Here is a 25,848-nt window from a genome sequence, read left to right on the forward strand (position 1 = left end):
AACAACTCAATCCCAAAATGGGCAGAAGACCTAAGTAGACATTTCTCCAAAGAAGACACACAGATGGCCAAGAAGCACATGAAATGCTGCTCAACATCATTAATTATTACAGAAATGCAAATCAAAACTACAATGAGGTATCACCTCACACCAGTTAGAATGGGCATCATCAGAAAATCCACAAACAATAACTGCTGGAGAGGGTATGGAGAAAAGGGAACCCTCTTGCACAGTTGATGGGAATGTAAATTGATACAGCCACTATGGAGAACAGTATGGTGGTTCCTTAAAAAAACTAAAAATAGAATTATCATATGACCCAGAAATCCCACTATTGGGCATATACCCAGATAAAACCATAATTCAGAAAGACACACGCACCCCAGTGGTCACTGCAATGCTATTTACAATAGCCAGGTCATGGAAATAACCTAAATGCCCATCGACAGATGAATAGATAAAGAAGTTGTGGTACATATATACAATGGAATACTACTCGGCCATAAAAAAGAATGAAATTGGGTCATTTGTAGAAACATGAATGGACCTAAAGAATGTCTTACAAAGTGAAGTCAGAAAGAGGAAAACAAATATTGTATATTAACGCATATATGTGGGATCTAGAAAAATGGTACAGATGAACCAGTTTGCAAGACAGAAATAGAAACACAGCTGTAGAGAACAAAAGTATGGACACCAAGGGGTGAAAGTGTGGGGGGCGGTGGTGCTGGTGGGATGAATTGGGAGATTGGGATTGACCTTTGTACAGTAATATGTATAAAATAGACAAATAATAAGAACCTGCTGTATAAGAAAAAATGAGTCAAGAAAAAAAAAGAATACTTCAGTCAAAAGAGGAACTTCCAATTCATTTCATTCAAAGACAGAAGGTTAAGCGGGTTAAATGGCTTAAGACAATACATTTCATAATTTTTCAAAATCTGAGTATATTTTTTGTTGGTTTCTCTTTCATATGCCAAAAATATCCTGGTCAAGGTAAGAGATAAATGCCTTTACAGAATTAATATTTACAAGTTGAAATTGAATTTCTTTAAAAAATTAAGTAAAATGTATTTTGTCTTCTGTCAAAGAATAATTTTCCTCTCTGCACTTAAAATGAACAGATTCTGTGATTATTTCCCATTGGGCTAAAAAATTCTCCCAGCTTTGGATTCACAGCTGTTATAAGGTAGAGAAGCTAGATAGTCTGATAAAAGGATAAGGGGGACATTACATTGTTGGCACCTATGTCAAAGCAAGAGCCTGTCAATGCACATTATTTTACATTAAAACAGGGAAGGTATGAGAAAACCTCAGTAATCTAACACAGAGAACAAGAATCCTAGTGTCCTCTTGGATGTCTACTGCCCACTTATCTTAGTTTAGGTTATTTATATCTAAATATTCATTGAATATTTTTCAGAAGAAAGGACATCTCTGAAAAGAAATGCAACAGAAAGCAGATAGCTTTTAATGATAAAAGCAAAGCTTGGGCTTCCCTGGTGGCGGAGTGGTTGAGAGTCCGCCTGCCGATGCAGGGGACACGGGTTCGTGCCCCGGTCTGGAAAGATCCCACATGCCGTGGAGCGGCTAGGCCGTGAGCCATGGCCACTGAGGCTGTGCGTCCGGAGCCTGTGCTCTGCAACAGGAGAGGCCACAACAGTGAGAGGCCCGCATACCAAAAAAAAAAAAAAAAAAAAAAAAAAAAAAAATGCAAACCTTTCTCTCATCTCTTCTAAGAAAGAAATAAAATTTACTTGTCTGTGGCTCTCACCAGTTAGGTATTTGCTGAACAGAGGAAGGGAAAAGGGCTGAAGAAAATAGTGACGTCAAACCAAAAGGAAGCAAGAGTGGCATAAAAATAGGATAAAATCAATGATAGAGGAGAAGGGAAGTAAGCTGATAATTAGGTTCATAAATTATGGCTCTCCTGATTCTCATTAGGAACTTGCAAGAAGAATTTGGTGCAAAAAACTACCTTTGAGGTCTTATAGATCATCCAGCAGATACGCAGATTCTATATTTGTGTGCAATCTGTTTAACCCTGAAAGGACTTAGCCTCAAGTGAATAACATAACCTCTTTTTCACAGAATGAGATTGTATGAGAAAAAGTGGTCCTGGACTCTAGCACCCTAGAATTTGAGGCAATACGCAGAGCATGTATTGATTCCATGTAATATTGTCTCAGAAATCGATTTTATAACAAGTCATACATTTTTGGATGTATCTTAACTTTTGCATTGAGGACAGTTTCTTTCCATAGCACAGCTGTTTTCACCTGAGGGAAGATCTCTGTAAAACTTCTTAGGTGACCTCCTATTTTTCTGGGATGGATCTAAATTTTATAAATGTGCTCTCTCAATGAATCAAATAATCTTTCTGATTTATTAGTTACTGTGTAAAATGTTTTTGAAGAATTCTTTGAATGCTCAAGAATTTGAAAGCCAGGTAGAAAAAAGTTCAAATTAATGTGATGTTTCATTTTTCCCCCCATCATTATACTCTTCAGCACCTAACTGGCAACTATCTACAGTAAATCCAAAAAACTTCTGTAACATTCATTTAAACAGACAGCTTAAAAATTACAAAGTTTCTGGATCAGTCATTATTAATATAACATTAAAAATAGGCTTAAGTTATACCAAATAGTAAATATCCTTTATGGAAGAAAATAAAAATCTATATTTTGTCATGGGTAATAAGTATATAAATTATGGAAATTATTCTAGCAAACTTAGCAAACTTTCACTTACCCAGCAATAATTTAAATGGAGTAAATAAAATCATGCATTTATGAAAAGAAAATTACTACAAATAAGTGAAAACATGTTTTTTTGAAACCACACAGTCCAAACATGCAAAACAGGTTTGAGCAGTAGCAAAGGAGAGGGCAAAGGCTGTAGATTCCAAGTCTGGAAAGTATGGTAGAGAATTCGTTAAGAAAGGAGATTTGGCTTGCCACAACTAGAGAAAGCCCGCACACAGCAACGAAGACCCAATGCAGAAGAAAGAAAAAAAAAAGAAAGAAAGAAAAAGAAAAGAAAGAAAGAAAACAGGTTTGAGCAGTAGCAAAGGAGAGGGCAAAGGCTGTAGATTCCAAGTCTGGAAAGTATGGTAGAGAATTCGTTAAGAAAGGAGATTTGGCTTGCCACAACTAGAGAAAGCCCGCACACAGCAACGAAGACCCAATGCAGAAGAAAGAAAAAAAAAAGAAAGAAAGAAAAAGAAAAGAAAGAAAGAAAGAAAGAAAGAAAGAAAGAAAAAGAGAGATTGGAAGGGAAAAGGAAGGAAGATGTAGATGGAGCCCATTAGACCAATTGGGATCCTATTCTATTCTTAGTTGAGAGCTAAGAAACAGAAAACTGTAGCAGAGTACATTAACCTTTTTGGCCATTTTTAATCAAGTATTTTAAATGATGTTTAGTGATCTTAAAACGTGACTACTACAGTACTTCTGTACTTTGGGATGGAGGCTGCAGTAGGGTAACTGTGTTCCCAAATCATCCTAAATACAAAATTACATCAAATCCATTTTCTATCCATTTTTAACAGCAATTTGGGATTATCTTTGCTCAGTATCCTGCTTCCAGTTACCCCTAGAAATAGAGAAGTAATTGCGTACATTTTACAGTCTTATAAAGGAGTTTCTAAGGCAACAATAGCCGATTTGGGATATGGGGAAAGATTATGAACATTAAACAGTGTAAAGAATATAATAAAAAACCTTTACTTTTTTTAAAGCTTAGTATTACCCCACATCATTTTTTTTTAAAGCATACATATGGATGAGGAGTCTTTTAAAAATCCAATTATCTTAAAGAGGATAAAAATTTGTCAATAAGATTGATGGTGTTTCTTCAAATTTCAAGAATATGGGCACATCAGTAATAGTCTACTCCTTGGTAGAGCACAGTCCAGGCCCAGCAGCATCATTACTTGGGAGATCATTAGAGATGCAAGATATCAGGCTCTGCACCAGACCTAATGAAGCACAGTCCAGGCCCAGTAGCATCATTATTTGGAAGATCATTAGAGATGCAAGATATCAGGCTCTGCACCAGACCAAATGAAGCACAGTCCAGGCCCAGTAGCATCATTACTTGGAAGATCATTAGAGATGCAAGGTATCAGGCTCTGCACCAGACCTAATGAATCAGAATCTGCATTTTAACAAGATGCCATGTGATTAATGTACATATTAGAGAAGCGCTGTTCTAAACTTTAAAAAAGAAGGGCATACCTCCCACGCATTAAGAGTAAATAACTTCAGCTATTAAAATAATACAAAACTTAAAGGGTCAGAGACGACTTCAAAGTCTGGAAGTAAAACAATCCACACAACATAAAATTAAGCCATTCTGTAACACTGAATTTCTAACTGCCCATGTTCCTGTCATGAAAAGGATAACATATAACCAAAAATATTTCCATATACAGTTGATCTTTGCAAAACATGAGCTTGAACTGTGTGGTCCACTTACACATGGACTTTTTTCAGTAGATATATAAGTACTACAGTACTGCTGGATCCACGGTTGGTTGAATCTGCAAAGGCAGAACCATGGATTGGTGGTGGAGGCGGGGGAGCAAATGTAAAATTATAAAATTATATGTAGATTTTCGACTGAGCCTCTAATCACTGTGTTGTGAAGGGTCAACCATACTTTATATTTTACCTCAAAGGCAATTATTAATTACCCCCCCACACTATTTTTTGAAAACTTTTTTTTCTCAAATTATGCTACTGCATATAGGATTAATTGTTTCATTGGTTAAAGATATAATACGTTTCCAATATATTAAAAAAATTTAATATGGCAATTTTTGGTTTTCTTTACAAAGATAACTTAGATGCTATGTTGTAAAATATGGGCTTTTTCTTAAAATTGAGATATAGCGTTGTCTTAGCTTTAGGTGTACTCAGAATGACTTGATATATGTAAATACTGCAAGATGATCACCACAGTAAGTCTTGTAAATATCCGGCACCATACATATGTACAATTTTTTTTCTTGTGATAAGAACTTTTTATACTCTCTTAGCAATATTCAAATATGCAATACAGTATTATTAATATTAACTATAGTCACCATGCTGTACATTACATCCCCATAACTTATTTTATAACTGTAAGTTTATAACTTTTGACTCCTTTCACGTGATATGCCAAACCCCCAGCCCCTTCCTCTGGCCTCACCAATCTGTTTTCTGTATGTATGAGCTTGTCTTTTGTTTTCTAAGATTCCACATATAAGTGAGATCATACAGTATTTGTCTTTCTCTATCTGACTTATTTCACTAAGCAAAATGCCCCCAAGGTCCATGTCCATCCATGTTGTTGCAAATGGCAAGATTTCATTGTTTTTTATGGCTGGATAATTCTATTATCTATCTATCTATCTATCTATCTATCTATCTATCTATCTATCTATCTATCTATCTATCACATTTTCTTTATACATTCATCCATCAATGGACACTTAGATTGTTTCCATATCTAGGCTAATGAATAATGTTGCAATGAATATAGGGGTGCAGATATCTTTTCAAGTTAGTGTTTTTATTTCCTTTGGATAAATACCCAGAAGTGGAATTGCTGAATTGTATGGTAGTTCTATTTTTGATATTTTAGGAACCTCAATAGTATGAGATGATATAACATTGGGATTTTGATTTGTATTTCCCTGATGATTAGTAATGTTGAGTATCTTTTCATGCACCTGTTGGTGATCTATATGCCTTCTTTGGAAAATGTTCATCTAGATCCTATGCCCATTTTTAATAAAATTGTTTGATTTTTTACTACTGAGTTGTATCAGTTCTTCACATATTTTGGACATTAACCACTTATCAAATATATTATTTGCAATTATTTTCTGCACTTCAGTAGGTTGCCCTTTCATTTTGTTCATGGTTTCCTTTGCTGTACGGAAGCATTTTTAGTTTGATGTAGTTCACTTGTTTATTTTGTTGCTTTTGCTTTTGGTGTGAAATCCAAAAAATATCATTGTGAAGATGTATATCAACGAGTTTCTGCTTATGTTTTATTCTAGGAGTTTTATGATTTCAGGTCTTATGTTCAAGTCTTGAATCTACTTGGAGTTAATTTTTGTGTATGGTGTAAGATAGCAATCCAGTTTCATTCTTTTGAATGTAGCTGTTCAGTTTTCCCAACACAATTTATTGAAGATACTCCTTTCCTCATTGTATATTCTTGCCTCCTTTGTTGTAAATTAATTGACTTTATATATGTGGGTTTATTTCTGGGCTCTCTATTCTGTTCCATTGATCTATGTTTTTATGTCAACACTGCATAGGTGTGTGCAGAGAACACTTTCCTCTCTGAACTTCTGAGTAAACCCGGGAGGCTTTGTCTACTTGTCAAGCCTATACTTAGCCCTTGCCCTCCAGCACCTGTAGGTTTTAAAACATCTCTTCCATCACTTTGTTTCTTAGAAATGTGACTAAAGATGTGAAACGCTTCTACACAATTCAGAGGTGATTAAATTGAATAAAATGAGCTAAAAACCAAAAAAGATTTCTAGAGCATTATAATATAGTTTGAAACCACGGAGCATGGTGTCACCAGCTTTGTTCTTTCTTAAGATTGCTTTTGTGGCTTCATATGACATTTTTAGGATTGTTTGTTCTACTTCTGTGAAAAATGCCATTGGAATTTTGATGGGGATTGCGCTGAATCTGTAGATTGCTTTGGGAATATGTTAACAATGTTAATTCTTCCAATCCATGAACATGAAATATCTTTCCATTTATTCATCTTCTTCAATTTCTTTAATAATGAGATAATTTTCAGTGTACAGGTCTTCCAACTCCTTGGTTAAATACAGGTACTTTTCTTTTTGATGTTACTGTAAATGAGACTTTTCTTAATTTCTCTTTCTGATAGTTTGTTGTTAGCGTAAGAGATACAACAGATATTTGTATATTGATTTTGTATCCTGTAACATTACTGAATTTGTTTATTAGCTCTATAAGATCTCTGGTACAATCTTTAAGGTTTTCTACATATAATATCACGTCACCAGCAAATAGTGACAGTTTTACATTTTCCTTTTGAATTTGGCTGATTTTATTTCTTTTTCTTCTCTGATTTCTGTGGTTAGGTATTCCAATTCTATGTTTAATAAAAGTGGCAGGAGTGGGCACCTTGTATTGTTACTGATCTTACAGGAAAAGCTTTCAGCTGATATATATAGGGCATTTATTATATTGAGGTATGTTCCTTCAATACCCACATTACTCAGAGTTTTTATTATAAATGGATACTGAATTTCGTCAAATGCTTTTGCCGCATCTATTGAGATGATCATATAACTTTTATCCTACATTTTGTTAATGTGGTATATCACATTGATTATTTTGCAGATGTTGAACCATCCTTGCATTACTGGGATAAATTCCACTTGATCATGATGTATGATCCATTTAATGTATTGCTGAATGCAGTTTGTTAGTGTTTTGTTGAGGATTCTTTGTTTCCATGTTAATCAGGTTTATTGGCCATGATTTATTCTAAATCTTTCATAAAATTGTAAATTATACACTTAAAATTTAAATTTTTATGTTTAAAGCCTCTATTTTCTGAAGACAATATGAATTTATACACTTTTTAAAAAACATCTTTATTGGAGTATAATTGCTTTACAATGTATTGTTAGTTTCTGCTGTATAACAGTGAATCAGCTATATGTATACATATATCCACATATACCCTCCTTCTTGTGTCTCCCTGCTACCCACCCTATCCCACCCCTGTAGATGGTCACAAAGCACTGAGTTGATCTCCCTGTGGTATGCGCTGCTTCCCACTAGCTATCTATTTCACATTTGGTAGTGTATATATGTCAATGTCACTCTCTCACTTAGTCACAGCTTACCCTTCCCCCTCATCGTGTCCTCAAGTCCATTATCTACATCTGCGTCTTTATTCCTGTCCTGCCCCTAGGTTCTTCAGAACCATTTTTTTTTTTAGATTCCATATAAATGTGTTAGCATACAGTATTTGCTTTTCTCTTTCTGACTTAATTCACTCTGTATGAGAGACTCCAGGTCCATCCACCTCACTACAAATAACTCAGTTTTGTTTCTTTTTATGGCTGAGTAATATTCCATAGTGTATATGTGCCATATTTTCTTTATCCATTCATCTGTCGATGGACACTTAGGTTGCTTCCATGTCCTGGCTATTGTAAATAGAGCTGCAATGAACACTGTGGTACATGACTCCTTTTGAGTTATGATTCTCTCAGGGTATATGGCCAGTAGGGGGATTGCTGGGTCATATGGTAGATCTAGTTTTAGTTTTTTAAGGAACCTCCACACTGTTCTCCATAGTGGCTGTATCAATTTACATTCCCACCAAGTGTGCAAGAGGGTTCTCTTTTCTCCACACCCTCTCCAGCATGTATTGTTTATATATTTTTTGATGATGGCCATTCTGACTGGTGTGAGGAAATACCTCATTGTAGTTTTGATTTTCATTTATCTAATGATTAGTGATGTTGAGCATCCTTTCATGTGTTTGTAGGCAATCTGTATATCTTCTTTGGAGAAATATCTATTTGGGTTTTCTGTCCCTATTTGGATTGGGTTGCTTATTTTTTTGATATTGAGCTGCATGAGCTACTTGTATATTCTGGAGATTAATCCTTTGTCAGTTGCTTCATTTGCAAATATTTTCTCCTATTCTGAGGTTGTCGTTTTGTCTTGTTTATGGTTTCCTTTGCTGTGCAAAAGCTTTTAAGTTTCATTAGGTCTCATTTGTTTATTTTAGTTTTTATTTCCATTTCTCTAGGAGGTGGGTCAAAAGGGATCTTGCTGTGATTTATGTCATAGAGTGTTCTGCCTATGTTTTCCTCTAAGAGTTTTATAGTGTCTGGCCTTATATTTAGGTCTTTAATCCGTTTTGGGTTTATTTTTGTGTATTGTGTTAGGGAGTGTTCTAATTTCATTCTTTTACATGTAGGGGTCCAATTATCCCAGCACCACTTATTGAAGAGGCTGCCTTTTCTCCATCATATACTCTTGCCTCCTTTATCAAAGATAAGGTGACCATATGTGTTTTGGCTATTCGGGATCTTTTGTGTTTCCATACAAATTGTGAAATTTTTTGTTCTACTTCTGTGAAAAATGCCAGTGGTAGTTTGATAGGGATTGCACTGAATCTGTAGATTGCTTTGGGTAGTAGAGTCACTTTCACAATGTTGATTCTTCCAATCCAAGAACATGGTATATCTCTCCCTCTGTATCACCTTTAATTTCTTTCATTAGTGTCTTATAATTTTCTGCACACAGGTGTTTTGTCACCCTAGGAAGGTTTATTCCTAGGTATTTTATTCTTTTTGTTGAAATGGTAAATAGGAGAGTTTCCTTAAATTCTCTTTCAGATTTTTCATCATTAGTGTATAGGAATGCAAGAGATTTCTGGGCATGAATTTTGTATCCTGCTACTTTACCAAATTCATTGATTAGCTCTAGTAGTTTTCTGGTGGCATCTAGAATTCTCTATGTATAGTATCATCTCATCTGCAAACAGTGAAGGTTTTGCTTCTTCTTTTCCGATTTGGATTCTTTTATTATTTTTTCTTCTCTGATTGCTGTGGCTAAAAATTCCAAATCTATGCTGAATAATAGTGGTGAGAATAGGCAACCTTGCCTTATTCCTGATCTTAGTGGAAATGGTTTCAGTTTTTCACCATTGAGAACAATGTTGGATGTGGGCTTGTCATATATGGCCTTTTTTATGTTGAGGTAAGTTTCCTCTATGCCTACTTTCTGGAGGGATTTTATCATAAATGGGTGTTGAATTTTGTCGAAAGCTTTTTCTGCATCTATTGAGATGATCACATGGTTTTTACCCTTCAATTTGTTAATATGATGTATCACATTGATTGATTAGCGTATATTGAAGAACCCTTGCATTCCTGAGCTACATCCCACTTGATCATGGTGTATGACCGTTTTAACGTACTGTTGTATTCTGTTTGCTAGTATTTTGTTGAGGATTTTTGCATCTATGTTCATCAGTGATATTGGGCTGTAGTTTTCTTTCTTTGTGACACCTTTGTCTGGTTTTGGTATCATGGTGATGGTGGCCTTGTAGAATGAGTTTGGGAGTGTTCCTCCCTCTGCTATATTTTGGAAGAGTTTGAGAACGATAGGTGTTAGCTCTTCTCTAAATGTTTGACAGAATTCGCCTGTGAAGCCATCTGGTCCTGGTCTTTTGTTTGGTGGAAGATTTTAATCACAGTTTCAATTTCAGTGCTTGTGATTGGTGTGTTTATATTTTCTATTTCTTCCTGTTTCAGTCTCAGAAGTTGTGCTTTTCTAACATTTTTTTCATTTCTTCCAGGTTGTCCATTTTATTGGCATATAGTTGCTTGTAGTAATCTCTCATGATCCTTTGTATTTCTGCAGGGTACTTCTCCTTTTTCATTTCCAGTTCTGTTGATTTGAGTCTTCTCCCTTTTTTTCTTGATGAATCTGGCTAATGGTTTATCCATTTTGCTTATCTTCTCAAAGAACCAGCTTTCAGTTTTATTGATCTTTGCTATCATTTCTTTCATTTCTTTTTCATTTATTTCTGATCGGATATTTATGATTTCTTTCCTTCTGCTAACTTTGCAGTTTTTTGATCTTTTTCTATAACTGCTTTCGATGAAGGTTAGGTTGTTTATTTGAGATGTTTCTTGTTTCTTGAGGCAGGATTGTATTGTTATAAGCTTCCCTATTAGAACTGCTTTTGCTGTATCCTATAGGTTTTGGGTCCTCGTCTTTTCATTGTCATTTGTTTCTAGGTATTTTTTAATTTCCTCTTTGATTTCTTCAGTTATCTCTTGGTTATTTAGTAGTGTATTGTTTAGCCTCCATTTGTTTGTATTTTTTACAGTTTTTCCCTGAAATTGATATCTAGTCTCATAGCATTGTGGTCAGAAAAGATACTTGATATGATTTCAATTTTTTAATATTTACCAAGGCTTGATTTGTGACCCAAGATATGATCTATCCTGGAGAATGTTCCATGAGCACTTGAGAAGAAAGTGTATTCTGTTGTTTTGGGAATGAATGTCCTATAAATTTCAATTAAGTGCATCTTGTTTAATGTGTCCTTTAAAGCTTGTGTTTCCTTATTTATTTTCATATTGGATGATCTGTCCATTGGTGAAAGTGGGGTGTTACAGTCTCCTAGTATTATAGTGTTAGTGTCGATTTCCCTTTTATGGCTCTTAGCATTTGCCTTATGTATTGAGGTGCTCCTATGTTGGATGCATAAATGTTTACAACTGTTATTTCTTCTTCTTGGATTGATCCCTTGATCATTATGTAGTGTCCTTCTTTGTCCCTTGTAATAGTCTTTATTTTAAAGTCTATTTTGTCTGATACGAGAACTGCTACTCCAGCTTTGATTTCCACTTGCACTGAAAATCTTTTTCCATGCCCTCACTTTCAGACTGTATGTGTCCCTAGGTCTTAAGTGGGTCTCTTGTAGACAGCATATATATGGGTCTTGTTTTTGTAACCATTCAGCGAGCCTGTGTCTTTTAGTTGGAGCATTTAATCCATTTACGTTTAAGGTAATTATCAATATGTATGTTCCTATTACCATTTTCTTAATTGCTTTGGGCTTGTTTTTGTAGGTCTTTTCCTTCTCTTGTATTTCCTGCCCAAAGAAACTGCTTTAGCATTTCTTGTAAAGCTGCTTTGGTGGTGCTGAATTCTCTTAGCTTTTGCTTGTCTGTAAAGGTTTAATTTCTCTGTCAAATCTGAATGAGATCTTTGCTGGGTAGAGTAATCTTGGTTGTAGGTTTTTCCCTTTAATCACTTTAAATATATCCTGTCACTCCCTTCTGGCTTGCAGAGTTTCGGCTGAAAGATCAGCTGTTAACCTTATGGGGATTCCCTTGTATGTTATTTGTTGCTTTTCCTCTTCTGCTTTTTTTTTTTTTTTCCGGTACACGGGCCTCTCTCTGTCGTGGCCTCTCCCGTTGCGGAGCACAGACTCCGGACGCGCAGGCTCAGCGGCCATGGCCCATGGGCCCAGCCGCTCCGCGGCACATGGGGTCCTCCCGGACCGGGGCACGAACCCGCGTCCCCTGCATCAGCAGGCGGGCTCCCAATCACTGCGCCACCAGGGAAGCCCCCTCTTCCGCTTTTAATATTTTTTCTTTGTATTTACTTTTTGATGGTTTGATTAATATGCGTCTTGTCATGTTTCTCCTTTGAGTATCCTGTATGGGACTCTGTGTTTCCTGGGCTTGATTGACTGTTACCTTACCCACAAGGGGGAAATTTTCAACTATAATCTCTTCAAATATTTTCTCAGTTCGTTTCTTTTTCTATTCTTCTGGGACCCCCATAATTTGAATGTTGGTACATTTAATGTTGTCCCAGAGGTCTCTGAGACTGTCCTCAATTCTTTTCATTCTTTTTTCTTTATTCTCCTCTGCAGTAGTTATTTCCATTCTTTTATCTTCCAGGTCACTTGTCCATTCTTCCGCCATAGTTATTCTGCTATTGATTCCTTCTAGAGAATTTTTAATTTCATTTACTGTGTTGTTCATCACTGTTTGTTTGTTTGCTCTTTAGTTTTTTTAGGTCCTTGTTAAACATTTCTTGTATTTTCTCCATTTTGTTTCCAAGATTTTGGATCATCTTTACTATCATTACTCTGAATTCTTTTTCAGGTAGACTGCCTATTTCCTCTTCATTTGTTTGGTCTGGTGTGTTTTTACTTTGCTCCTTCACCTGCTGCGTATTTCCCTGTCTCCTCATTTTGCTTACGTTGCTGTGTTTGGGGTCTCCTTTTCTCAGGCTGCAGGTTCGTAGTTCCCATTGTTTTTGTCTACCCCCAGTGGGTAAGTTTGGTTCAGTGGGTTGTGTATGCTTCCTCGTGGAGGGGACTGGTGCCTGAGTTTTGGTGGATGAGCCTGGATCTTTTCTTTCTTGTGGGAAGAACCGTATCCACTGGTGTGTTTTGGGGTGTCTGTGACCTTATTATGATTTTAGGCAGCCTCTCTGCTAATGGGTGGGGTTGTGTTCCCGTCTTGCTAGTTGTTTGGCATAGGGTATCCAGCACTGGAGTTTGCTGGTCGTTGAGTGGAGCAGGGTCTTAGTCTTGAGAAAGAGATCTCAGGGCGAGCTCTTGCCGATTAGTATTACTTGTGGCTGGGAGGTCTCTGGTGGTCCGATGTCCTGAACTTGGCTCTCCCATCTCAGAAGCTCAGGCCTGACACCTGGCCAGAGCACCAAGACCCTGACAGCCACATGGCTCAGAAGAAAAGGGAGAAAAAATAGAAAGAAAAAACAATAATAAAATAAAAGAAAATAAAGTTATTAAAATTAAAAAATTATTAAACAATTAAAAAGTAATGAAAGAAAAAAGAAGAGAGCAACCAAAGCAATAAACAAATCCACCAATGATAACAGGAGCTAAAAACTATACTAAGATAAACATAAAAATCAGAAAGTAGTCAGTCGCATACAGCAAACCCCAAGTCCACACTTGCTCCCCAAATCCACTGCCTCAATTTTGGGATGATTTGTTGTCTATTCAGGTATTCCACAGATGGAGGGTACATCAAGTTGATTGTGGAGATTTAATCTGCTGCTCCTGAGGCTGCATGGCGAAATTTCCCTTTCTCTTCTTTGTTCGCACAGCTCCTGGGGTTCACCTTTGGATTTGACCCCATCTCTGCACGTAGGTCGCCCTCTGGCATCTGTTCTTTGCCCAGACAGGAGGAGGTTAAAGGAGCGGCTGATTGGGGGCTCTGACTCACTCAGGCCGGGGGGAGTGACGGGTACGGAATGCGGGGCGAGCCAGTGGCAGCAGCGGCCAGTGTGACGTTGCAACAGCCTGAGGCATGCCGTGTGTTCTCCTGGGGAAATTCTCCTTGGATCACGGGACACTGGCAGTGGCAGGCTGCACAGGCTCCTGGGAGGAGGGGTGTTGATAGTGACCTGTGCTTGCACACAGGATTCTTGGTGGCTGCAACAGCACCCTTAGCGTTTCACGCCCGTCTCTGGTGTTTGCAGTGACAGCCGCAGTTCGCACCTGTTTCTGAAGCTTGTTTAGGCGGTTTTCTGAACTTCCTCTCCTCATGCACCCTGAAACAATGGTCTCTTGACTCTTAGGCAGTTCCAGACTTTTTCCTGGACTCCCTCCTGTTTAGTTGTGGTGCACTAGCCTCCTTCAGGCTGTGTTCATGCAGCCAACCCCAGTCCTCTCTCTGGATTCTAAACTCCGAAGCCTGAGCCTCCGCTCCCAGCCCCCACCTCCCCAGCAGATGAGCAGACAAGCCTCTCAGGCTGGCGAGCGCTGGTCAGCACTGATCCTCTGTGCAGGAATCTCTCCACTGTGCCCTCTGCACCCTGTTGCTGCACTCTTCTCTGTGGCTCTGAAGCTTCCCCCTCAACCACGCCCCGTCTCTGCCAGTGAAGGGGCTTCCTACTGTGTGGAAACTTGTCCTCCTTCACAGCTCCCTCCCAGAAGTACAGGTCCCATCCCTATTCTTTTGTCTATGTTTTTCCTTTTTTCTTTTGCCCTACCCAGGTATGTGGGGAGTTTCTTGCCTTGTGGGGAGTCTGAGGGCTTCTGCCAGCGTTCAGTAGGTGTTCTGTAGGAGTTGTTTCACATGTAGATGTATTTTTGATGTATTTGTGGGGAGGAAGGTGATCTCCATGTCTTAATCTTTTGCCATCTTGAATATCCTCTGTACACTTTCTTTTTATTCTAAGCACCCCACTGATTTTTTTATTTTTACAGATAAAGAGAAAGACAAAACTAATGAGATGCCTTATAAATCCTACCCCTTTCACTAACTTGAAGTTTAACTCCATCAGTTTTACTGCCACTTAGTAAATTAAGAGAACATAAATGGGAAATCAAATAATGCTGCTTTTAATTCCCCAGTTATATAAATAACACCTCTAAATGAAAAGAAATCAAATTTTAACTCCATAGCTTCTTACAGTGACCTACGTTGGACAGATAAATGGAGATTTTCATCATAAAAATTCCAGTGAATATAAATGTCAAAGTCTCCAGTGAACCATTTACAATTTCATCTTGGCCACCAGTCCAATCTAGGAAGTAGGGTACACCTAGGGTAGGGAAAACCCTCTAACAGTCCATGATTTGCTGCAGAACTTAAACCTCAAATCCCTCAGAAATTTTTCCTACAGTCATAATAGCTGATGAAATTCTACACAAATTTCTCCTGTTGCAGTGATATTAAAAGCAGCTATAAACATTTTTAGTAATGAAATGCAATTCAGACAGCACACTCATGCAGGCACAATTTAGAAAAACAGAGCGTGCAATATAGAGGACAAAAAAATGCACAAAACTATGTCAAAAGTACAAAGTTTAGAATAAGTTAGAGGAAACATGCTTTGATTTACCCTTTCATCTCCTCTCTTTCTTCTCCTTCTCCTTTTCCTTCTTCTCCTTCTCCTTTTTCTCCTTCTCCTCCTTCTCTTTCTTCTCCTTCTCTTTCATATCCTTTTCTTCCTTCTCTTTCATATCCTTCCCCTCTTTCTTCTCACTGTGAAGACATCTGTACAGGCAGGTACAAACTACTACAACAGCAACAACTACAAGAAAACAGGAAACAAATGACATGTGACTCTGAAAACTAATCACCAAGATTCCAAACCAAGCAGAAAAAAATAAACATTGGTTACATTTCTGCGGTTAGAAAATGTTATTTTATTTAGGCCCATTTACATTTATATTCCATCTCGACCCTTCAGTATCTAAATCCAATCCCCTGGAATCACTTAAACAGTCTGCAATAAGTCAGAGTCTTTGCTTAATTTAGAAAATTACCCAAAACATATTTGGGAAATAGACTCATATGACTAATAATTTTGAAAAAACATGTATTATTTAGGGTTTGTTACTAAGTGCACATGTAGAATATAAAAGAATATACAATCACCAACACAAGGTAGTATATCACAGAAAAGGTCAGGTTTTTTTAGACTGTTCTACTCAATTTCAACCTATTAAAAACTACAGCAACTGAAAAGTCATTGAATAAATAATGTGCATCTTATCTTCATATTACATTTTCATTTAAGTGGTATCGAAGTTTGAGACACTTACTTGCAGTAAGAATAATCAGAGCAATGATTCCTGCATCTGAGAAAAAATGAAAACAGTTTTGAAGATATTAAGCATCTATGGGTCCTAGATAGCAGCTGTATTTTAATTTTGATCAGATCATCTAAAAACTACAGCAAAAATATTTATCAATCTAGTTTTAGCATAACTGCTACTGCATCCAAGTCATTTTGATCACAGAACCCTTTTAAACAGATTCCAGGTACAGGATCCACCTTGTGAAACTCTTAACAGGAGCCTCATTTTTCATTGTTTTGTGCTTTAGCTACCACACCAGGTTATTTTATATAGGTTACTAGTACTGTTAGAATTTACTAGATTAGAGAAAATTATCTACACGTGTCTATATATACTACCACTTACATTTGTCATGGTACCTGCACTAATAAAATAACTATAAATGTCAATTATTACTAATTATTTGTGACACGTTGTTTCTTCCCTACCTACAAATGATTGGAACATGATATTTCCATGTAGAACTCTAAGGTCTCATAGTACAGGGTTATTAATAACAAAATAATACCTAAATCCTCAAAGTCATCAAGTGATAGTATTTCGTCACTGGGATTGGGATATCCTAGGAAAAAAATGGAAATAGGTAAAAAGAAAGACTAAATATATCTTAAAGATCTATAAATTCATTGGTTTTGGTCTTGGGCCTTTTTATAATTCATAATTATAATTTAATTTTCCTTATAAATTATATTAATGTTTCTCATTGAAAGTTGCATCATAAAATAGTATAAATTTATTTTCAATGCCATCAACATTCTTCTTCCTGTCCACTGATATTCCTTGTGACTAATTCTGTGGTATAGCAAACAAATTCATCATTAGTGTATTCCAAAAAATTAGGCTTGAATTCAATATGACTCTACTTAAAAGATAGAGGAGGGCTTAAAAATGATTTAGAAGTTGCTCTGGAGTAGAAAGACTCTTCAACATTATACAGGCCATTTATAAAATACTCGTGGCTAACATCATACTCAATGTTGAAATACTAAAATTTTTTTCCCTTAAGATCAGGAACAACACAGAATTCCTGCATTTGCCACTTCAATTCAATGTAACATTGGAAGTTTGGGTCAGAATCATTATGTAAAAAAGAAGTTAAAAATATCCAGATGGGAAAGAAGAAATAAAATGATCTCTCTTTATAGATGACATTATTTTTTACATAGAAAGCTCTATAAAGATCACACATATACACACAAACACATACACAATTGTTAGAACTAATACGTAAATTCAGCAAAGTTGAAGGATACAAAATGAACACACAAAAATCAGCTGTGTTTCTATACACTAACAATGAACAATCCAAAAATGAAATTAAGCAAACAATTCCTTTTACAATAGCATTAAAAAGAATAAAATACTCAAATAAACTTAACCAAGGAGATGAAAGACTTGTACATTGAAAACTATAAAAATTGTTGAAAGAAAGTGAAGAAGACATCAATAAATGGAAAGACATCCTGTGGTCATGGACAGGAAGACTTAATATTGTTAAGATGTTAATACTACACAAAACAATTTACAGATTAAATGCACTCTCTATCACCATCTTGAAAATGCATTTTGCAGAAAAAGAAAAATACAACCTATAATTTATATGGAATCTCAAGGGACTAGCAACAGCCAAGACAATCTTGAAAAAGAAGAGCAATGTTGAAAGGGCTCATACTTCCTGATTTCAAAACTTACTAAAAAGCTACAATAATAAAACAGAATGGTACTGGCATAGAGACAGACATACAGACCAATGGTATATAGAATATAGGGCCCAGAAATAAACCCTTGCTTATATGGTCAAATGATTGTTCACAAGGGTGCTAAGAGCATTCAATGGGGAAAGGGCAGTCTTTTCAACAAATGATTTTTGGAAAACTGGATATCCACATGCAAAGAATGAAATTTGACACTTATCTTACACCATATACAAAAATTAATTCAAAATGGATCAAAAACAAAAGACTTAAAACTCTAAAACTCTTAGAAGAAAACACAGAGGACACATTTCATGATGTTGAACTGGCAATGACTTCCTAGATGTGACACCAAAAGCAAAGGCAACAAAAGAAAAAAATAGATATATTGGACTACATCAAAATTAAAAACTTTTGTGCATCAAAGGACACTATCAACAGAGTAAAAACCAACTCACAGAATGGGCAGAAACATCTGTAAATCATACGTCTGATAAGGGATTGATATCCGAAATATATAACGAATTCCTAAAACTCAATAACAACAACAAAAAGCCATTTTACAAATGGGCAAGGGACTTGAATAGACATTTCTCCAAAGAAGATATACAAATGGTCAAGAAGCACATGAAAGGCTGCTCACCATATCACTAATCGTTAGGGAAATAAAAGCCACAATGAGATACTACTTCACACCTATTAACTAACATAGATTATGATGGTTATTATATAAAAAACAGAAATTAACATGTGTTGGCAAAGAGTTTGAGAAATTAGAAACTTTGTACATCACTTGTGGGAATGAAAATGGTGCAGCCACTTAAAAACTTTTTAAAAATGGAAGACAGTACAGATGTTCCTCCAAAAATTAAACAAGAATTAATATATAACACAACAATTCCACTCCACGGTATATACCCCGCCAAAAAAATTCAAGAGGGACTCAAACAGATACTTGAATGCCAATATTCTGAAAAGCATTGTTTAGAATGTCAAAAGGTGAAAAGAACCCAGTATCTATCGACAGATGAATGAATAAATAAAATGTGGTATATACAAACACTGGAATATTTTCAGCCATAAAAAGGAATAAAGTTCTGATACAAGGTGGATGAACTTTGAAGACATTATGCTAAGTGAAATAACCCAGACACAAAGGGACACATGTAAAGTACCACTTAAATGAGGTATCTAGGTAAGTTAAATTCAGAGACAGAAAGTAGAAAGAGGTTATTGAATATGGGAGGAGGATTGAGAAAGGAGCATTACTGCTTAATGGGTATAAAGTTTTAGTTTGAGATGATGAAAAAGTTTTATAGATAGATAGTAGTGATGGTTGCACAACAATGTGAATGTATATAATGCTACTGAATTGGATGAAATGGTAAGAAAAATTAAAAAAATGTTGATCTGGAAAAATTACAGTAAGCATTCTGCCAGACATTAAAACATATTATAGTACTAGAATGAAAAACAACAACAGCTTGGTGTTGGCACAGATATGGACAGAGTTCAAGGGAACAGACAGAAGACTAAAACACCTATGGATTTAATGGATGATAAAAAGCAGCACCTCAAAACACTTGGAGAGAAGACAAGTTATTCAACAAATGGTGCTACTTTGCCATTGGATGGGGGTGGGTGGAGTGAAGAGGGACCCAATCTCATTCCACATACCATAATGAATTTCAGATGTACCAAAGATTTAAATCCAAAGAATGCAATTAGGATGTATGGTTGAAATGTTTATATAATTTCAGCTTGAGGAAGTCCTAAAGCTTTTATAAGAAAGACACAACACTCATAGCCATTAGGGAAAAGATCGATATATCCAGCTACCTCTTAATGTAAAAGTTTTGCACATATAAATGACCACCAATAGAATAGTTAAATAAAATATGATGGCATATGTTAAAGTCATCATTTAAAAGGATGAGAATAAATCAAAATACAATCCCAATATAAGACATTAAGTGGAAAAATGTTAGTTTCAAAAAAATATGAACAGTATGATGCCATTTTTGTTTAAGAAAATACACACCAAATTAAATGTATAGCTACATATATAAGGATTTTGATGTACAGAAATAGATACAAAGACACCCTAACAGTGATTAACTAAGGTAATAGGCTAGGAAGGGAGAACTAATCTTTTACTCTGTATACTTCTGTAATGTTTGAAAATTTACAAAAATATATTCATGTATAAAAATATACTCAGGTAACAAAAAGTTATAAAAAGCAACCCATATCTAATAGTGTATAAAATCCTAAAAGAAAACTGACTAGTGAAAATAAAGCGAAAAAAAAAAAAACAACCCTAGGAAAAAAGTTCACATTAAAAGGGCTTTAATTTATAGTAAGGTCAAATCAAAAAAAAAAAAGTTTTAGAAACATAATAGAAAAATGAACAAAGAACATGAATAAATAAATGTAGACAGAAAAAGTTAAGCCTCACTGATAATTAAAGAAATGCAAATTAAAATAAGGCATGATTTTACACCCATCACTTTATAAATTTTTTAACTATAAGTAGGATAAAGAGTTACTGAACCTGGATATTTTGAAAGTGGAGTCTTGGTTGGATGAGTAGGCTTGTAACCTGGAAAAATAAATTTGACTCAATTCACCATCCTTGTCAATACAAAATTATGAATTTAATTTTGGTTTTTAATTTTTTTAAAGATTATTTCTCAAAATAAATAATACACATACACTCAGAACTGTGCAATTCTACTCCTGGGTTTAACCTAAATATATATTTGTACAAGTGCATAAGGATGTGTATATAAAATGTTCACTACAACTTTGTATTTTACAATGAAAATCCTTGTAGTTAACTAATTATAAATCATAAAATTTATGTATTCTTTTAAAAGATCCAAGTAGTATATTCCATAATTTTTTTCTTTTTCACTAAGGATTTCTTGGACATTTTTTCATATTAGCACATTTAGATCTGACTTAACACCAGTATATGTTGCTACTGATCCTTTTGGTATAGTCTTTCTCTAACTGATGATAAAAAATGATTGACAATCCCATAAGGACAGTTGACTTTTTATTTTAAAAAAACGATCACTGTAGCTTCTTCTCTTCATAGGCTTTTTCTCACAAACAATTCACATCTTCAAACACAAAACTGTATCAGTGTTTTATAAGTCCTTATGAAATGTTTATGGTCAACTTTCAAAAGAGCATATAAACAAATATAGTATACCACAGTGTATAGGCCCACTAGGACATGGATGGGTCAATGAATATAAATTTCATATGCAATCTTTATATATCATCCACCAAAAAAACATCTCTTTCCCCACAAAACTTCACAGCACTCACCAAGGTGCTGAAGGAGGTTACTGGGTACTGGGTTTACAGGAATTATAAAAGGTGTTCTAATTACCATGTTAACATGAATAAGCCCCCTCAATCCTTCAAAATATCAGGGCAATAGGAAACAAACAAATTAGATGCCAGTAATTGACATTAGTTTGAGTCATTAGACAACAGGAAACTAGAACCCACAGAAATGATGTTACTTGAGTGAGCAGAGCCACACTGGGACCCTGAATGCACTCTGCCCAGGTTAATGCTATTCCTTCTCTTCCTCTTGTCTCTTGCTTCTGCTGCAACTAAAAGGAAGAAGCCAGAGAAAGCAGCCCTGAAATCAGGAAGATAATTCCTTCTACCATATCAAAATAGTCTCTCAAGTCTTAAGCAGAGCAGCTAATTAGTAGTCCCTGCCAGAAATCCTCCATTTCATTTCAATAAGTAAGGACTTCTGCTTTTAGGTTGTTACGAAATTTACTTTCTGTTGCCAAATAAAAATGGCCAGTAAAGAGACAAATGGTATTTGTATGAGGTGGGGAGTGGTAGAAATACTGGTCTTATTCTGGTGACAACAGAAATTTCCCAGTATAAAAAGAACCAAACTGGTTGCAGTCTGGAAAATGAAACATAGTCCTGGACCTGGAAGATACCCTGTAAAGGTGGTGCTGTAAGTCATACAAGCTACGTAAGAGCTTTCTAGATGCCAGGCACTGTGCTAAGTGCTTTAAATGGATCCCATTTTGACTTTGCTATCACCCAGTGAGGAAGGCATTAAATCATTTTACATGTAAGTAAATATATTTAAAGTTTACGTAACTTGTCCAAGTTCACACATCTGTTGATATCTGTGGACTATGGCAAATACTTTTAGAATCACTAAGCATAACAACTAAAATGGCTGTAAATATATTCTTCCTCTTTTCATTACTAAAAATGATGAATGAGTGTACATCAATGAATTTAAAGGACTTTTTGTAAAATATAAGCAGGAAGTTACTAAATCTGAATGGCTCAAAATTGGGAGTTTTGTATTGAGAGGAATCAGCACTGAAGAACAAACTACATGGGATTACTACTTTCATATCATTTATATGAATTATGCCCTTATTCTTGACTTATATAGGTAAAAATTCCCATGCTTCAATTTACTCTGAAAAATCATTCCCATCTCTTTTTATACATAAAAATACCAATCAAGAGATATTAATATACCTGTGTTCTTTGCTAACAGAATGTGCTAAGACTCTATAAAAACATACAAAATCACAACAGCAGAATTCTACGTAAGTTCTGTCATACATCTCTCATGGAAATGGATACAAGACAGAGTTAAATACAAAGATTTATTTTTTCAATTATTCTTGTCAATGTCAAAGAAATAAAAACTAAAAGACAAAATTTAAAAAAAGGAAAAAGACAACATTTGTACCTTTAATACACTTTGGCATCTCAGGCTCCCAAGTATTATTACCACCACAGAACACTAGGTTGCTGCCATTAAGGTAAAAACCCTGGAGGCATTCAAATATCACCACTGCTTGGTAGGAAAATTTTTCTCTACTTCCTGACACCATTATTCCATGTTTGAGTACTGGACGTTCACATTTGACCACTGAAAATTGGAGAAATTCCAGAATTAATAAAAAGCTGCTTTCACACAGGACCAGAAAAACTAGTGCAAAGTAGTAATTTCCAGTGGGAAGAAAAAGCCGAGGAATGAAAGGCAAGATGTTAATTGAAAAAAAAAGACTTTATTTGTGCATTTGAATTTCAGGCAAATGGATTTAGAGAAACTTAATAACGTTTTTCCACCTAGAACAGACTCATTATACTTTATTGGCTTTCCTACATTTTTTTCCATAAATGACAAGTTTTGAGAAAGTGTGACTACCAGGTACAAATTCAGGGAAAGTTGAAAACTTTTGATACTTTTGATACTCTTTAGCTCTAGGACTTTTTTTAAGGTCATGCTGACACTAATTACAGTACCCTGCTCTTTTAGAAAGGTAGCAAAGACTTTTTTGAGAAAGTAATATTTGAGTTCGATTTTAAAAGTTGAAAAGATGCTAGCCAGGCAAAATCCTCAGCCCTCACACCAGTGAACTCTGGTGTTTCCCATTCTACTCTGCTTCTTCAAAGTAAAAATACAGGTCGTGACCCTCTAGATTGACTTCAATATCTATGAATGTGTTTTGCAGAATTTGGAAAAAACAAACAAACAAACTGAAAAACACTGGGTTGAGCAGAGAGTTCAAGAGGATATCTTATGAGATTAAATCTGAGCAATAGATAAGGGCCAGATAATATACAGCCTTTTAAACCAGAATAGCATTCTTCCTCCTTTCCTGTGGATATGAATTTCCATCAAGTATCACATCATTTCTGTTCGGCCAGGAGAACCTCTTTATCAATTCTTGTGTTCAGGTTGGCTGACAAATTCCCCAAACTTTTGTTTATCTGAAACTGTTTTTTATTTATTTCACCTTCAGTTTTGGAAGATTTCTCCTTGACAGTGAATTCTAGGTTAAGTGTTTTTTCTTTCAGCACATTAGCAGAAATTATTGTCTTCTCATCTCCACAGTTCCTTAAGAGACATCAGCTGTCATTCTTAACGTGGGTAATGGGGGGGGGTGTGTGGGTGTGTCCTCAATATAATACCTTTTTTCCCTGGCTCCCTTTTCTTTTATTTTTTGTTTTCAGTACTTTTACCATGATATATTTAGTTTGGTGGGGGTTCCTTGGTAAAATTAAAATTTTTACTTATCCTGCTAGGGTCACTGAATTTCTTGTACCTGTAGGGTTATTGTTTTGGATCAAATTTGAAATATTTTGGCCCGTATTTATTCAAATAATATTCTGTATTCCTCTCTCTCCTCTCTTTCTGAAACTTCAATTACATGTATATTTGACTGCTTGCATTGCCAGATTTTTGTTTTTAATTTCAGCCATTCTAACAGTTGGTTAGTGGTATCTCATTGTGATTTTAAATTACATTCCTGTAATTACTAATGATATGGAGCAACTTTTCATGTACTTTTTGCCATCTACATATCACGTTTGGTGAAATATGTCTATTACTATTTTTTGCTCATTAAAAAAAGTTTTCTTATTATTGTGTTTTGAGGGTTCTTCCTATATCATAGATACAAGTTAATTATTAGATACATACTTTGCAAATATTTTCTTCCCATCTATTGCTTTTTGTTGTTTTTCTCTTAATAATATCTTTTGCAGTCCAGAAATTTTGAGTTTGGAGTATCCAATTTATTATTTTTTTTCTTTAAAGCATCATGCTTTATGGGTTGTATTAGAGAAATTTTTGGCTAGGTCACAAATATTTTCTGTGTTTTCTTGTAACAGTGTTGTAGTTGTAGGTTTCACATGTATGTCTATGCTTCATTTTGAATAAATGTTTGCATATGGTGCTAACATGGGCTGAGATTCTTTATTTTTTTTTTTTTAGCATATGGGTGTTCAATTGTGCTCATACCATTTGTTGAAAAAATTGTTCCCCACTGAATTGTCTGTATACCTGTGAAAATCAACTGGACATATTTACAAGGGTCTAATCCTGACTCACTATTTTGTTTATTGCTCTATATATCTATCCTTTCACCACTACCAAACTGTCTTGCTTATATGCCTTATAGTATGCTTTATACTAAGTCTTGACATCAGGTAGAGTACATCCTCCAGTTCATTTTCAAAAACTGTTTAACTATTCTAGCTCTTTTGTCTTTCCATATAAATTTCAGAATCAGTTTGTCAATTTATACAAAAAGTTTTACTGGGGTTTCTATTGGGATTATGTTGAATTTATAGATCAATTACAATGAATTTACACCTTTATTATTTTGAGTCTTCCATTTCATGGCCAATGTATATCCCTTTATTTATTAAGGTCTTTAATTTCCTTTATTAGTGTTTAGTGGTTTACACCATTTAAATCTTTCATATATGTTAGATTTATATGCAAGTACTTTGTGTTTTGGATTTGCAAATAGTTGTTGTAAATAAAACTTTCAGTAATGATTTATTGCTAGTATGTAGACATACAATTGATTTCTGTATGTTGATCTTATATTTTGCAACCTTGCTAAAACATCAGTCTTTGGAATTTTCTACATAGACAATCATGTTATAAATGAATACAGACTATTTTATTTCTTTCATTCCAATGTATGTATGCTTATTTCTTTCTCTTGCCTTATTGCAGTGAGTGGGACCTCCAGCACAATGCCAAATAGAGTGATGAGCGTAGACATACTTCCTTTCTTCCTACCTTGGGGGGAAATAAATTAGGTTTTTACTATTAAGCATAATGTTAGTTGTGCGATTTTTGTATGTGCCTTTTATCAGGTTGATATAGTTAGTTCCATTCTGTTCCTAGTTTGCTAAGTTTTATCATAAAAAGATGATGAATTCTGTCAATTGCTTTTTTTTGCAACTATTAAGATGCTCATATATTTTTTCATTATAGTCTTTTGATATGGTAAATAACACTGATTAATTTAAAAATCTGAACCAATCTTGCATTTATGGAATAAATCTTACTTGGCTATGATGTATTCTTTTTTTTTCTTTTTTTCTCACTCCCTCCCACCCTCCCTATCCCACCCCTCTCATGGTCACAAAGCACAGAGGTGATCTCCCTGTGCTA

General features: G+C 35.3%; 1 protein-coding gene across 4 annotated transcripts in view; it reads right to left on the minus strand.

Moving 5' to 3' along the window:
* LOC102987077 (membrane cofactor protein-like) overlaps positions 1-25,848 on the minus strand; it is a 57,333-nt gene that overhangs the window by 8,974 nt on the left and 22,511 nt on the right. Inside the window, exons 6-11 of one of the 4 annotated variants that reach the window (XM_055084110.1) lie at positions 22,618-22,800; positions 20,413-20,460; positions 16,673-16,726; positions 16,129-16,164; positions 15,423-15,614; positions 9,100-13,255 (exon numbers count right to left, since the gene is read on the minus strand). In XM_055084110.1, coding sequence (XP_054940085.1) covers positions 15,427-15,614; positions 16,129-16,164; positions 16,673-16,726; positions 20,413-20,460; positions 22,618-22,800 — 509 coding nt within the window. In that variant the 3' untranslated portion in view covers positions 9,100-13,255; positions 15,423-15,426. Of the gene's footprint in view, positions 1-9,099; positions 13,291-15,422; positions 15,615-16,128; positions 16,165-16,672; positions 16,727-20,412; positions 20,461-22,617; positions 22,801-25,848 lie in introns of those variants that run through there. The other 3 variants (XM_055084109.1, XM_024133858.3, XM_055084111.1) reach the window with 3 other exon arrangements.

The sequence above is a fragment of the Physeter macrocephalus genome, chromosome 4 (assembly GCF_002837175.3).
Source record: "Physeter macrocephalus isolate SW-GA chromosome 4, ASM283717v5, whole genome shotgun sequence".
Classification (NCBI taxonomy): domain Eukaryota; kingdom Metazoa; phylum Chordata; class Mammalia; order Artiodactyla; family Physeteridae; genus Physeter; species Physeter macrocephalus.